At 34.7% G+C, this 17,317-nt stretch overlaps 1 protein-coding gene across 5 annotated transcripts in view; it reads left to right on the top strand.

Annotated features, from left to right (window-relative positions):
- The window catches only part of prkcz (protein kinase C, zeta), a 223,514-nt gene that overhangs the window by 139,221 nt on the left and 66,976 nt on the right, over positions 1 to 17,317 (top strand). For all 5 annotated transcript variants that reach the window (XM_068222964.2, XM_068222961.2, XM_068222963.2 and 2 more), the window contains 1 exon segment: positions 16,199 to 16,330. In XM_068222964.2, the coding sequence (XP_068079065.1) occupies positions 16,328 to 16,330 (3 nt within the window). In that variant the 5' untranslated portion in view covers positions 16,199 to 16,327.

Here is a 17,317-nt window from a genome sequence, read left to right as displayed (position 1 = left end):
ATGATCAGTTCATTGACACAAAAACACAAAAGTCAGTTTTGAAAAGGTGTTCTTTTTGGCTTTTCTTTAGCTGTGTTTCCATCTAAAGATTGTTGAATTCTGTGTCTGACGATCGGGTTGTCGTCGTCCTAACCTTCGACCACCCCCCGTTCCACAATGCACCGCCCCCTTAGGGCTCCCCCTGCAGGTGGTGGGACTGCGGGAGGATGGTCCCACGTTGCTCCTTCCGGCTAAGCCCGGCGGGGTTGCGTTGGAAATAACCCAACCACCAGGCACTCGCATATGAGCCCCAACCCCAGGCCTGGCTCCAGGGTGGGGTCCCGGCTGTGCCATATCGGGCGACATCACTTACTTTGATGTCACTGAACTCATAAGGGGTTTTTGAACTGCACTTAGTCTAACCTGTCACCTAAGACCTGTTTGCCTTGGGAGACCCTACCAGGGGCATTAGCCCCCAACAACATTGCTCTTAGGACCACTCAGGCACTCAAACCCCTCCACCACGATAAGGTGGCGGAGGAGCTCCGACACCCGAGAGGAGCTCGGAGTAGAGCCGCTGCTCCTCCACATCGAGAGAAGTCAGCTGAGGTGGCTCGGGCATCTGTTTCGGATGCCTCCTGGACGCCTACCCAGGGAGGTGTTCCAGGCATGTCCCACCGGGAGGAGGCCTCAGGAAAGATCCAGGACACGCTGGAGGGACTATGTCTCTCAGCTGGCCTGGGAACGCCTCAGGATCCCCCCAGAGGAACTGGAGGAAGTGTCTGGGGAGAGGGAAGTCTGGGGTTTTTTCCTAAGACTGCTGCCCCCACGACCCGGTCCCAAAACAACACTATAAACTGCTCTGACAATTATTTCCTCTGGTACGGATTATGGGCATTATTTAGTTTTAAATGCTGCCAATGCGAGTTTGAACACTATTTTACATGGCCAAACTACTGTAAACAGTAGCAGATCAGATCAGCACATCAGATCAGTCACTCAAGCTATCTACTTCTAATCATGTTTAATAGCTTAAATATGTATTAATTAGATACTAACCCTTACCATTTCATTGGGAGTGCAGTGGCTAGTATTTAAATGAAGGGCTGGTATTTAAATGTTTCTGTCATGTCACGTCGTGTTTGCAACAGACAGCCAAATTGCTTGTAGCTGGAATCTTGTCTTGTCACATGTGGTTTGGATATTTACAAAACTGGAATATTGCATGAAACATTTGCAAATAATGCACCGTTGTCAGCATTTTAGAATAATCAAAACATTATTTTTAGATACTATTTTATAATGTAGTCAGTCTGCTGGTTTGTCCAATAATGCCATCCCATCACGGCCAATTTTTGTTGACATATGATCTGTTAAAACAAAATAGCATTATTATTTTTATACGCATGCTGTATTTTTCAGCGTAGTTTATGCACAGTTTCAAAGTCTATGTGCACTTTGGCATTTTCATTAAGCATTTTTAATGTGATGTTCCAAAATGTGGATTAAAATAGGTGGATGGAATTTCTATTGTAAAATTGTATTTTAAAAAATCCACTTTTAATATCACACTTCATTAATTTGTGTCTGTAGATGTCAATTACAATACACTCTTTTTTTCTCTAGTACTGAGCCTTACATCTCCACTACAACAGCGCTTACATCAAACTTCCCAGTTGTATTCTTATCTACATCTTAAAGATCTTCACAGAAGGATATGCTCATACTTTGACTGATTATGTACAACAATTTATTGTATAAATTGTGAAAATTTAATCAAATTTTGGCTGCCTGTTGTGTTTTTTAAATTATAATAAATAATAAAAAGAAATTCCCCAAATTCTCTATAAAATAACCTAAACCTATAACCTATAAAATAAAACAAACTTTTAAACTGGCTTCATCCAATTTTCATATTTTTACGTTAAAAATTGACACATATTCAATGAAATAATGCTACATTTGCATATATTTAAACAACATAGTAGAAAACTGCCAAATTTGTTTTTGCAATTTGTAATGTAGTCGGTCAACTGAATAAATATTGCGATAAATGTTACCATGTTTTTCCTATTGACCTGCGATATCTTTCCTTTTTTGTATATCATCAAACTAAACTGGTACATTTAGCTCATGAACATTCACTCATTCATTCATTTTCTTTTCAGCGTAGTCCCTTTAATATTCAGGGGTCGTCACTGTGGAATGAACTGCCAACTTATCCAGCATACGTTTTACACAGCGGATGCCCTTCATTGCAACCCATCACTGGGAAACACCCATACACTCTCATTCACACACATACACTGCGGACAATTTAGCTTACCCAATTCACCTATAGCACATGTCTTTGAACTGTGGAGGAAACTGACCCAGAGCACCCGGAGGAAACCCATGCCAACATGGGGAGAACATTTAAACTCCACACAGAAATGCCAACTGACCAAGCCGAGGCTCGAACCAGCGACCTTTTTGCTGTGTGGCGACAGGGCCACCAACTGCGCCGCCTGCACCTTAACATATAATATGTAAATATTACAATTTTATCCTCGCGAGCTAAAGATTGATAGAGTAGGCTAATAATTAAATGGTGTAAGTCTTTCACACATCATAAACATTCACATGTACAGTAAACGTTGGCTATTTCGCTTCTCCAAATTATCCTTTACACGCACCATATCCTATGCTCATTTATAAAGAAAATAATACACTTTATAATAACAGTAACTGCTTGCTCACATGGATGCACACATGCACCATTTGCCAGTGTGTGTACATCCTAGATGGCACTATTGACACATTGCATAATAGATTGTCCATTTAATCATTAAATGGTTTGATTACATTGTCTACCACAGATTCTATTTACAATCCTCTTAGCATTTTATTTAACCCTTTAACTGGCATTGTAACCACTTGGTTGACCTTTTGTCCATACAGCGGGTTCAGGTAAATTCAATTCCATTCAAGTCAAGTTTGTTTGTACAGCACTTTTCCCAATCATTTTCATTCTAAAGCAGCTTCACAAAAGTTTAAGGTGTTGACTATATGCTATATATACATAGTTAACCAGCAATTGTACAATATATTGTGTATATTTCAAAAAAAGGCTGTGTCTATATATTCAATATATTTTGAAGTGATCTGATCATTACAGTAAAAAAGAACAGTTTGTGCATTGCGCAATACTGTCTTAACCCTCTCAGGCTCAAATAAAGTTTTAGAATCAGGAAAAATCTGATATTTGGGGAAAGTTATCATATGGGGTAGTACAATGGAATCCTGACTTTTTTTTAGAGAGACCTTCAGATGCAAGGCGTTCTGGGATGTTGCAGATTTGCAACATTGGCCCAGTGTGGTAATTAAACACTGACGACTGAATATGATATAAACAATAACTTTTTTTATACAACTTTTCAAACAATGTAACAAATTGCTTTTCGGTGGCAGAACAACAACAAAAACAACATGGAATCCAAATCCAATACCTCAAATCCTCATTGAGTAGGTCATGTTTCCAAGTCACTTTGTCATGTGGTACTCCAGGAAACAGTTTTTGTATTTTGTGTCATCTGGTGAGCAAGTGGGGAAACTGTTTTTTGCCAATGGACAACCAAGTCCTGCAGTGGTACTTCTGAGTAAAAAACTTTTAAATATGTCTGGAGTAATAAGGTAGTTAATTTTTAACTTTTGCAAATCTGCAACGCCTGCCTTGAGAGGGCTAAAAGTCCTCACAGGGTTGGCATTATCGATTTAATTCCTATTAGGGTTGGCATCTTCTCTTCAAGGTTAGGTTATCATTAAAACAAAACAAAACATGCTAAATTTGCTTATAGTAGTTTAAGGAAATTTAACCAAAGATATACATTATTAAAAAGTTGTGGTGGAAGTTAAAGGGTTAAAGTAAAAACATTGTTGTTTGGGTTAGGATGCTTGAGTTTGTGTATCATTAGGGTTCACTATTGACTAATTAATTGATTAATTTTAACAACAAATGATCATGGGTACCGGTGGAAATCGACATCCCTACGTCAGCTTGATGAATTGATGTGTTTTGAGTTTTGAGAGATCAATATTGAAAGATTTGTGTGTGCCAAATATGTGGCTGTTTTTTTATTTATTTGGGTAATTAGGCTTCGGGCGGCACTCCAATTCAGACAATCATTCCCATTCTTCCTAGACTCACAGATGATGTCACTCTGGAGAGCCTCAGGTCCTTGTGTTAATCGTCAGTGTCCCACTTGTGTGTATGTGCGTGTGTGTTTTTGAAACTGCGGAATGACACGGATGTCTTTGAATTAGACATGTTTTATTCCCTCTTTACAAAAGCGACTGAGAGGGAGGATTAGGAGGAGAGGATGGGTGAAATCCAGAGGCAGGCGAGTGTGGGTGAAAGAATCTGACATAAACGTTTGATCCTCTCCTGCTGTTTCTCCCTGTTCCTCATTAAATAATAGTGAGGTGCGAAAAGGAGACACGCTCTCGTCTGCTGGACTAAAAGTTGTGCATTAACTTTTTAAGTCTCGTTTCTGGTCATTTTCTGGCACTTCTTTAACATTTTAGCAGTTTTGGATGTGATAGTAAATCTGATGTCAAATTTTTCAGATTAGAGTTGGCGATTTAAGGTGTTCAATATGAACACCTTATATTCAATAATACACCTTATATTCAATAATCAATATTCAATATGATTCTTTAATTCAATTCCATTGTGTGGTACAGTGGTTAGCACTTTTGTTTAATTTTGTGATGGTAATTCCCAGAAATTTGCATACATATATATATATATATATATATATATATATATATATATATATATATATATATATATACACAGTTGACGTCAGAATTATTAGCCCCCTGAATTATTAGCGCACCTGTTTATTTTTTTCCCTAATTCCTGTTTGATGGAGGGAAGATTGTTTCAGCACATTTCTAAGCATAATAGTTTTAATAACTTATTTCTAATAACTGATTTATTTTATCTTTGCCATGATGACAGTAAATAATATTTTACTAGATATTTTTCAAGATACTTCTATACAGCTTAAAGTGACATTTAAAGGCTTAACTGGGTAAGTTAGGTGAACTAGGCAGGTTAAGGTAATTAGGCAAGTTATTGTATAATGATGGTTTGTTCTTTAGACTATCGGAAAAAAAAAATTAGCTTAAAGGGGCTAATAATTTTGTCACAAAAATGTTTTTTTAAAAATTAATAACTGTTTTTATTCTAGCCGAAGTATAACAAATAAGACTTTTTCCAGAAGAAAAAATATTATCAGACATACTGTGAAAATTTCCTTGCTCTGTTTAACATCATTTGGGAAATGTTTAAAAAGAAGAAGAAAAATAAAAAAGGGGCTAATAATTCTGACTTCAGCTGTATATATATACACAATTGAAGTCAGAATTATTATCCCCCTGTTTATTTTTTCCACAATTTTTGTTTAACGGAGAGAATATTTCTTCAACGCATTTTTAAACATAATAGTTTTAATAACTCATTTCTGACTGATTTATTTTATCTTTGTCATGATGACAGTGCATAATACTTGACTATATATTTTTCAAGAAACTTAAAAAGACACTATACAGCATGTTTTTCAAGACACTTCTATACAGCTTAAGGTGACAATTAAAGGCTTAACTATGTTAACCAGGCAGGTTTAGGGTAATTAGGCAAGTTATTGTATAATGATGGTTTGTTCTGTAGACTATCGAAAAAATATATAGCTTAAAGGGGCTAATAATTTTGTCCCTAAAATGCTGTTTAAAAAAATAAAACTGCTTAACCTACTATGTTAGGTGTGCAATCTGACAAAATGACAGTGACACAAATTATAAAAATAAAGGTCTGTGTATGCAACTTCTATAAGTCATGTAAAACAATTAATTGCAAACTGAAATAAATACAATTTGATTATATGGTTTGGAATTTTATGTTTTATGATTATTTAATTTTTTTGCCATTATTTTGTATTTAAATTTATTTTTAGCGATTGCGAATCACGAAAAACTAGGGGGTCTGATGAGTGTATGTTTGTGTTTATGCAAGAGTGTGTGGATGATTTGGAGTATTTGGTTGTGTCTGGAAGGGCATCTGCTCCGTAAAACATTTGCTGGAATAGTTGGTGGTTCATTCCGCTGTGGTGACCTCTAATAAATCAGAGACTAAGCCAAAGGAAATTTCATTTAGAAATTTGCTCTATGAAAAAAACAGTAAAATTTTGACCACCTGTAATGTTAGTGTGAAGGCTGTAATGATTTAACTGATGTCTTATCCTAATTAGATTGTTTTTTCAAGTTGGAGGAATGTCCCTAGATTTAATGCTAAATATAATAATCAAATTTTCAGACTTTTTTTTTAATTGTGTATTGCCAACTTAGTTATTTTGCTTATTTATGCTTTAATCATTTAACAATACTAAAAAATATATAATAACAACAACAATGCCACGTATTGCTGATTGATTGATTTTATGTCTTGATTTTTAAAATAATTTTTTTTTTTTTTTTTTTTTTTTAGATAATCCTAATTTTATTTGTTTGACAAAATATTTATATCTATGATTATTAGGAATTCATTCAGTAAACTTGCTCTGCATATCATACAATTAATTTAAAAAAAACACTTAAATTTACCTTAATTCAAAAACAAATTTAGGGGCTGTTCGCATATCACATATCTTTTGCGTGTTATTTCCAATTCAGTCACACTGCAAGCATGTGCAAATAGAGATGCACTTGCTTTTTTTTTTTTTGGTGTGTCGACAGCGCAGCAAGTTGAAAACATCTCAGCCATTCAGAATTCCGCTAGCACAAAAAAAAACCAATCAGTTACACCCTTTGTATGTATTATGCACAATTCAGTAGACAAATTGTAGCGCACCCAAACACTGAGGTGCTTTTATCCCTTTTTTCCGTATATAAAACTTGCATCAGAGCTACAGCAAGGGTTTGTCAGTGGTGGTTTCTTGGAGAAGTACAACTAATGTTTGCTTAGCAACAACAGACGCAATGGGAACGCAGGCTCCTGAGCACATTCAAAATTTGTACAGGAAGAGCTTGAAGAGCTGCACGATTACTTGAAAAAAAATCACGATCTCGATTTGACCCCCCACACAATCATAATCCAGCATCTCTACAATTCAGCCAATTATAATTAAAGGTCAGGAGAAAAGACTTCACATTGTTTTGGTGTTAAACCCTGTATGTATAAGGAATAATTCAACAAAAAAATGTCATTTCTGTCTTAATTTAATGACGTATGAATATGGGAAGTATGATTTGCATATGTGTGTTTTTTCCTCAAAGAGATGGCAATCATGACATAAACAACACTCGGCAGTGAAAGTAAAACCAAAAGTGTGCACATCATTTAAATCAGGGGTGTCCAAACTCGATCCTGAAGGGCCGGTGTCCGAGTTTAGTGAGTTTAGCTCAAACTTGCTTTAGCACACCTGCCAGGAAGTTTTTAGTATATCTAGTAAGAACTTGATTAGCTAGTTCAGGTTTGTTTGATTAAGGTTGGTGCTAATCTCTTCAGGACACCAGAAGTTTGGACACCCCAATGTTTTATTTACATGATCATATCGCATTTTCGAGTTATGATTATGACAACAAGCATTTGATATGTTTTTTTTACTAGTGAACAAAAAGTTTTGTGCATGAGAAGAACTGTTTAACAGTGACAGTATACTGCTCTAGCCCACAGTATATAATGTTGAATATAATGCATAACATATAACAATAATACGAAGGACTCTTGGGATAATGGGATTATGACAAATGTCAGATTTTTCCAGTGAACAAAAAGCTCTAATAATATTGTAAATAACAGATTGCAAGCATTTGTCTCAAATACAATAATTAAACTTTAGAATTATGAATATTTGTGTTCTGATGGCATCTCTGTGCACCAACAACCAGGACAAATTTAAAGTCTAGTCAAGTCCACCATTTCAAGTACAAAATTTAGCTAAATTAACCAACAGTAGACATACACATAGGCCTAATAGTATTAAGAATAACAATACTAATAGTGTACTCATATTAACCTTTATTTTACATCTACAGAATCCTGAGAAAATCGTGATCTTGGTTTAAGCAAAAGCAAAATCATTTTAGCCAGAATCGAGCAGCCCTTGTGGCTTGCCTCGCATTTTCCAGTCTGTTTTGTGAACGTTCTCTTGTTCAGAGTAAAATTGAAAGTGAATAAAGTGTAAAAACAAGCCTTTCTCTTGTCTCTGCCCCCTCCCCCAGCAATCTCAAAACAAACACAGGCTTATTCAGACCTTTCAGTAGCTTAATTCAGTAGCAGTAGTTTCAAGTCTTCAGAACGTCAAGGGTCTTGTGCTAAATTCCCATGATTTTGCAGCTGTATCTGGGATACGTGGAGCACACGCTCGGCCCTGAAGGCCCTTTCGCTCAGCTTTGCTAAATGCTTGCTGTTTGTCAGGGATGATTGGTTGGCTTTAAAGTTTAATCCACTGTCCTGAATGGAAGCCCAATATGTGCAGGCTTGATGTGTTTTAAATGGCTGCAGAAACACATTGTTTCTCTGCCATTGCTTTTGCTTAGCAGCGCTGGCTCGATATATTCAAAGTCCACGGGGTGGAAGCTGTGCAGGGATTCATATGCGAGAGGGGAAGAGGAAGAAAAAGAAGCCGTTTATATGAAAGATTACACACATTTCTAAGAATATTGGCGGAGAGATGCTGCATATAGCTTCAGGTGGATTCGGGATGCTCTTCTTTGATGGTTTCCTGCTGATGGGTGATCTTATGCTGCCTTCCAGACGTCCTTCAGGAGCTTCCTGAGATTTCTGAAAGTTATTTCGGTCGGAAATAAAACAGACACTTTACGCTATTTAATGCCTCACTATCTTGAGGAAGCAGAACATGTTCGGCGCGAGTTTAACAAAATAAAAAGAAGTATTAGGTTTAATTAAGGATACATCTGGATGTTTTTCTTACACATGGACTATTTTGCATTTTTCAGTCAGTGTGCACGGATTGAGTTCATAGAATTTCTGTAACACTCTAACACCACTAATAAATCCACAGCACGAAACTGACTTTTGTGAATTAAATTCAAATATAATTTAACAATTGTAGTTTACATTAAATTTAATGAAGGAAACTTGGAAACCATTTGTTTTTTTTATTTGAGTCTGTCATTTTTAGTAAATTATATGCTTATAGTGCAGTTAGATTAGTCTGGATCCCAAATAAATTAATATTAAGAGCTGGTTCTTTTTTAGTGAATCAGATGCATCGTGTTGTTTCAGCTCATTTTAAATAAGTAGTTTGAACAAGCAAAAAAAATATTTTTTTTGAGTGCATGTGATTAGATAATAGGGTATGTGCGTAGCTAGTGTTTTTTTTCCCATACCGATAAACTTCCGGTGGATGGTTAATGTAAGTTTTTTTTTTATTTGACATGGTTCCTTTTCAGCATCGATGTTGTTATGTAATTAAAATTTAATCAGTTAAATAGACTTAGGCATTCTTTTAGTTGTTTAAGTATAAAACGAAATCATATCCGTTTACAGGATCAGCAGGCTGCACAGAAACTCCATTGAAAATATTGGGGTAAAATAAATTTTCTTTATTTAAAGACACGACGCAAAAAACTGTAATTTCATGCAGTGCTTCTTGTACATTCTGAGAGCCACTTTACACTACCTGACAAAAGATTTACAGTAGGAACAACAAATAATAACTTGGCTTATAGTTGATCATTTGGTATCAGAGTTGGCTTAAATGAAAGGCAAAGGCTTCTAGATTATGCTTATTTTAACAAAATAAAATGTGATCATGCCTTGATTTTTATTTTTTTAATTAGGACACTGAGGTCTGACTTTGCTGAGACAAAAGTCTTGTCACTCAACAGAAATAATGTACAGTATAGAATATAAAGTCATGGTGCAGTGGAAAAAGAATTAATACTGTGTATGACTCCCATGAGATTGGAGGACTGCATCCATACATCTCTGCAATGACTCAAATAACTTATTAACTTATATATAACTTAATAATAAATTATTAAATCATCTGGAATGGCAAAGAAAGCGTTCTTGCAGGACTCATAGAGTTCATCAAGGTTCTTTGTATTCATCTTCAATTCCTCCTTGTTCTTACCCCAGACATGCTGAATAACGTTCATGTCCGGTGACTGGGCTGGCCAATACTGGAGCACCTTGACCTTCTTTGCTTTTAGGAACTTAGATATAGAGGCTGAAGTATGAGAAGGAGCACTATCCTGCTGAAGCATTTATCCTCTGTGGTTTGTAATGTAATAAGCAGCACAATTGTCTTGTTACCTCAGGCTGTTGATGTTCACATCCACCCTGAAGATCTCTCGCACGTCCCCATACTGAATGTAACCCCAAACCATGATTTTCCTTTACCGAATTTGACTGATTTTCTGTGCGAATCTTGTGTCCATGTGGGTTCCAATAGGCCTTCTATAGAATCTGTGATGATTGAGATGCAGTTTAACAGATGATTCAATAGACAAATCTACTTTCTGCCATATTTACAAATTATCAACTAGAAGTCAAATTATTATTTGTTGCTCTTACAACTGGGATCGACGACAAGACTTTTGTCAGGTAGTTTATATCGTTTATAGTGAAGATTTTTGATTTTAAAGAGAACATGTGTTAAATGCGGCATACAGCTCACCAGAAGCGATTCCTGAAAAAAAAAGTTTCTTCTTCATATACCCTACACTTCGAATTGAAATCATTGAAATATATATATATATATATATATATATATATATATATATATATATATATATATATATATATATATTTAGTAACTAAAAATCACATTTAAATAGGTAACATTTATTTTTAAATAGTACACATATATTAAAATATTACTTTTTTCGTCACAATTTTGATCAAATAACTGCTGACTTCAAAGAGTAGAAGAGACTTCTTAAAAAAAAATAAGTGTCATTGTCTTAAAGCTTTTGATCAATAGTATACCTAGCTTATACAATGCTAATAATCTGGTCTGGCCTCAAATGTGTCAGTTCACTGATTCAGTTCTTTGTAGTGATTCAAATTGAATTTCTGACTAAAAAACTGACTGACTTTGGACTTGAATCAAACTCGCACATCTTACAAATTCCTTCAAGACTTGACTCTTTCATTTGACAACACGTCAAGTTAAAGTAATCGTTAACCTTAATCATACGGAACGCGTTTATTTCAATCTTCACGCTTTAGATGATATGTGTGCTACTTCCCAGCCCTGATTTCCCAATGTTTAACCCTAGTTACATAAACTGAGCACCTGACAGAAAGCGCAGAGTAAAATGTAGGCCGTTCCTCGGTGGACCGGAGGCTTCAGAGATGCGGAGAAATGACTGCGGCAGGTGAAGATCTCCTGTCTGAACACTCGCAGGATCATCACATGCTCACACAGCTGTGAAATAGAGGAGCAGACAAGAAGAGCATCTCGTGTATCCACAGACTGCTTCTCTGAGGGTTTGTTAAACAGATGATGCTCTGTTATCTGCTGCGGCAGAGAGGAGAAACGTCAGTGGAAGCGCGTGTCCGCTATTAATGAAAGATTAGCATATTTTAATGAGATTTTGCAGTGCGGGTAGAGCCTCCTGGTGGACATTTGACGCATCACATGCTTTGCAATGTGCCCATTTAGCAGGGAACATGATCAATGTTGGGTTACTTCAAAAATTAAATATAGTTACTTCTCACAAATAGTAACTGATGAGTAACAGAATTACATCTTTATAGAAAAGTTACTAATTACCAGGGAAAGTAACTGTTTTGTTTTCTATGAGATGGACTATAATTAAAAAATACACTATTTTATATCCTATTTTTGTTGCTGTGGCACAATGTGGGAGACACTGATAAAGTTTGATAGTTTATTGTAAATATTATCATTTATGACAATGGTGAAACAATATTTGTTTAAGTACTCGGTACTGAAAATTATTCCCATCAGTGCATACAAGCAATGTAAAATGGCAGTGTATTTATTTATTTAAATTTGCATTCTCCACCAAAATAACATACACTACCTGACAAAAGTCTTGTCGTCGATTCCAGTTGTAAGAGGAACAAATAATAACCCGACTTCTAGTTGATCATTTGTAAAAGTGGCAGAAGATAAATTTTTCCAATGAATCATCTGTTGAACTTCATCTCAATCATCACAAATATCGCAGAAGACCTATTGGAACCCTCATGGACCCAGGATTCTTACAGAAATCAGTCAAGATTGGTAAAAAAAAATCATGGTTTGGGGGTACAATTAGTATGGGAGAATGCAAGAGATCTGCAGAGTCCTGAGGTATCAAGACATTTATGCTGCCCAATACAAGTACATTAAAAACCACAGGAGAGGGCAAATTCTTCAGCAGCATAGCGCTCCTTCTCATACTTCAGCCTTCACATCAAAGTTCCTGAAAGCAAAGAAGGTGAAGGTGCTTCAGGACTGGACAGCCTAGTCACCAGACATGAACATTATTGAGCATGTCTGCGGTAAGGTGAAGAAGGAGGCACTGAAGATACATCCAAGGAACCTTGATGAACTCTGGGAGTCCTGCAAGTACGCTTTCTTTTCCATTCTAGATGACTTATTAATAAGTTATTATATGAATTAATTATATGAATACATTTGGCTTTACAAACAGTCTTTAGTGCTAATTACATACTCATTTAAATGCTTTATAAGTTGCAAAATTAAATTGAAATAATAATAATAATAATATAATAATTGTTATACCCAAATTGAATTAATGTGTGTAACTTACAAGCAAAAAATGGGAGTAAAATTATCATTTAAATGTTATTTACCATCATTTCATTTAGAAAAATAGGATTGCATTTCCATTATACACCCAGTTTTGGTGATAACACATTACAAGTAACACAATTCATGTAATAATATTACTTGACTAAGTAACGAGTAAAGTAATGCATTAAATTAAAAAATGAAGTAATAATATTTGAGTTATTTAAAAAAAAAAATGTAATGCAAGTTACTTTCTAGTTTAACTAATTAGCTTCTTAAAATAAATAGCCAAATTAAAATAAAAGTAGTCACATTGAATCACACACTCAATGAGAGAATGCAGGAACAGACAGAAACCAAGATGGCAAAGCATTACATTTCTGCGATGGAAGTGTTCTTATTATTCTGAATGGATCAAATAAAGGAAAAATGGGATTGTCTCAATGGACAGTGATTTTACTTCTAATAAGACAAAGTACAAAAATAGCAAACGCATTGCTTCACACTCATTAATCTGTATATGTATACGTCATGTATTGCTCAAGAGTCAGGAAGTTCTCAGAAGATAACATTATCCTACATTATTATTTTTTTATATGTTTTTAAGGTAAATGATGGTGTAGGGTATGTGGTGCGTTGTTAATTGCAGAGCTACTTTATTTTAAAAAAAAAGAAGAAAAAAAAATCCTGCAGGTTCTAAAAGAGATCAAACCTCAGACAAGTAAAAAAAAAAATAACAACGCAAAAGTAACTTAAAAGTAATGTAATGCATTATTTCTCATAAAAAAGTAACTTAGTAACGCAACTAGTTCCTTTTCTGGGAAATAACTCAATGTTGTAATGCATTACTTATCACAAAAAAATAATAACTTAGGAACGCAACTAGTTACTTTTTTGGGGAGTAATTTAATATTGTAATGCATTATTTCAAAAGTAACTTTCCCAACATTGCGTACTCCATGATATGTTTGCAGGAAAATTCAATAAGTATTTCAAAATGCATTCAATTTAGGTACGTTTATTACGTTTTTAGTTTCATTTGTTTGTTTGTGTTGTATTGTATGTAATTTAAATATTTTTAATAATTTTTAAATAATTTTAATATTTAAATATTAACTGTGGTTGGAAACCTCAAATATAAATGAATAAAACTTAATTTTTATTTTCATTTCACTTCAGACCTTGCATATATGTCTTGGAAATGCAAATCTAAATACAGAAATACATTTGGGTTGAATTTTGCTATTGATATGCTTTCATTATTCAGCATGCCCTCTTGTGTCCTTGTGCATTTCGTTGATGACTTTAATAATTCTCTCTCTGTTTAAATTCGGCCTTCACACAGCGTATACGTTTTTTATTGCGACTTTGCATTCTGCTCAGTAGACAGATGGAGAACCTCACGACAAACTGAGCTAAAGATATTTTCATTTATGACTCACATTGTGCGTGTGCGTGTGTATAAACAGGTGTGTGTTTGTGAGAGCAGGTGCGCGTGTGAGTAGGTGTGTGAGTGTGTGTGTGTTTGTTTGAAACGGTAATGTTGGTTCGAGCGCTGTCAGCAGAGTTCTCTGATCCATCGTGCCTGGATTTTAAACAAAATCTGTTGAAAGCATTTGCTTGGCCTTAAATATGTGCAGGTGCTGAGTGTGTGCTTGCTGGACACTGATAGCTTGCCATTTTACCAGTGCCTGATGATGTCAGTGCAATACAATACATTAAGTATGGTGTGTATTTGTCTTAGCAATGTCCTGTCAGAAATGATTGAAGTTTAAGATACTAAACATTCAGTTCAAATTCTTCTGTTTTTCTGCTTATTATTATTATTGTTGTTATTATTTTTATTTTTATAGTTGTTATTATTGTTGTTGTTGTTTTTATCATTATTATTATCATTATTATTGTTGTTGTTGTTATCATCATTATTATTATTATTTATTATTATTATTATTATTATTATTATTATTATTATTATTATTATTATTATTATTATTATTATAGGGTTGTGGGCTAGTGTTGTGAAATGTCTTCGGGCTGGGATTCAATCTCGGGACGCCCTGACATGCTACTGCACCATATGTCGGCACACTAACCACTAGTTGTGCCGACAATATTTATATTTTAAATGGTATTTATTATATTTTTAATTTAGTTTATATGTTGTTAATAATAGAGGTGAAGCAGTGGCGCAGTATAGTGCTGTCGCCTCACAGCAAGAAGGTCGCTGGGTTGCTGGTTCGAACCTAGGCTCAGTTGGCGTTTCAGTGTGGAGTTTGCATGTTCTCGCTGTGTTCGCTTGGGTTTCCTCCGGTTTCCCCCGCAGTCCAAAGACATGCAGTACAGGTGAATTGGGTAGGCTAAAATTGTCCGTAGTGTATGAGTGTGTGTGTGTATGTGTGTGTGTGTGTGTGGATGTTTCCCAGAGATGGGAAGCTGGAAGGGCATCCGCTGCGTAAAAACCTGCTGGATAAGTTGGCAGTTCATTCCGCTGTGGCGACCCTGGATAATAAAGGGATTAAGCCGACAAGAAAATGAATGAATTAATGTTGTTAATAATAATAATTAAATTAGTAATTACATCTATGCATATTTATATATGCGTAATAATTATACACAGTACACAGTTATACACAACACACTTAAATTGTCAAAACTAATTTTTATTTTGAATGCGATTAATCATGAGTCATTTTTGCCCAGATCTAATGACAATTATTACATATTTATTGTTTTCATTATAGTATGTTAATAATAATAATAATCATAATAATAATAATAATAATAATTATTATTATTATTATTAAAATAACAGCTTTATCATTAAAATTATTATTATTATTTCTTTTATATACGTTTTTATTATATTTATGTTTTAAATGGTATTTATTATATTTTTAAATGATATTAATAATAATAATAATATTAATAATAATAATAATATGTAGGTTGTTAATCTATTGTTGCCATTATTAAAACAATAATAAAAAATGTTTTTTTATGAACTGATTCTAAATGGCAGTGGACATTTCTCGTTATAATCAATGTTGAAAACAGTTGTGCTTAATATTTTTGTGATATTCATGTTTTTTTTTATCATAACAGCATTTATTTAGACATTATACATGTCTTTTTTTGGTAGGTTTCGATCAGTTCATTGCATCTTTGCTGAGAAGATTTGCAAAAAAAAAAAAAACGAAAATACTAACAAAAACTCCAACATTTTGATCATCCATGCATTTTCTACATTATTTATTGCAGTTTTGCTTCAGCACTTCTGGTAAAGTCAGGATATTGGACTGATGTGTGTTATCTGCTCATGTGATTTCTGGAGGACATCCTTTTTTCCTAATAGTTTACTTAAGTTAGTAGTGAGCCGATTTTCTCATTCACTTGCTAACCTGATCACAGATAAAGACAGTCCGTGTGTGTGTGTGTTTTAGAAAGCGTACTGTGGCCACTGCAGTGAGAGGATATGGGGACTGGGGCGTCAGGGCTACAAGTGTATCAACTGCAAGCTGCTGGTCCATAAACGCTGTCACAAACTCGTCCCGCTGACCTGTCAAAGGCATATGGTGAGTCCACAAATATTATTACGTTTTAAAAAAAGATATATTCATTTTCTATATTATATATTTACATGTTTAAATATTTCTTTTTTTAGACATTTTTATTTGTAATGGCCACTTGATTCAATTCCTTTGTGGTCAAGAATGTCATTATATTATTAGTCATTGCAGTGTTTTTTTGTCTTGTGCTCATTTTTCTCTTTTCTCAAAAGCGTTGCTGGAATTTCTAACAGTGTTTCAAAGATCAGTCTTGTGGAATTTGTCAGATGATAACACTGTCTTGTCATGAGCGAATTGATTCTCTGCTTAAACACAATGTCGAAAATCACAGATTTAAAACTGTTACATCTCAACAACACCTTCTGGGAGAAACAGTTTCTGCATATGTCAGACATTCAGTTTGAAATTCAACACTGAACACCGAAATCCAATCGTTTCTTTGCATCATACAAAACATTTGATTTCAACATTTTTTTTTTTTGTTTTGTTATTTTTTCAGACAAACGTAAAGTGTGAATTTATTTTCTGGAATGCCATTCCATAATTTAAACGCTGATAACTATGTTTCATTGTAGTTATTTTTATTCTTCTTCTATATATTTCATTTATCATTTATAAGATGTTTAACTAAATACCAATAAAGAGAGAAAAAGTACATAACAATTGAAAATAACATATTCCCATCACTGGGAAACACCCATACACTATTATTCATACACGTACACTACGGACAATTTAGCTTACCCAATTCATCTAGGGCATGTCTTTGGACTGTGGTGGAAACCGGAGCACCCGGAAAGCACCCACGCGAACACGGGGAGAACATGCAAACTCTACATAGAAATGCCAACTGACCTAGTCGAGGCTTGAACCAGCAACCTTCTTGCTGTGAGGCAATTGTGCTACCCACTGCGCCACCGTGATGCCAATTACTTTATTATTATTTTTATTAAAAGAAATAAAGACACGTGGATTGAGTAAACACAATTGGCC

Source organism: Danio rerio, chromosome 8 (genome assembly GCF_049306965.1).
Source record: "Danio rerio strain Tuebingen ecotype United States chromosome 8, GRCz12tu, whole genome shotgun sequence".
In the NCBI taxonomy this organism is placed as follows: Eukaryota; Metazoa; Chordata; class Actinopteri; order Cypriniformes; family Danionidae; genus Danio; species Danio rerio.
This window is presented reverse-complemented; position numbering and strand designations above follow the sequence as displayed.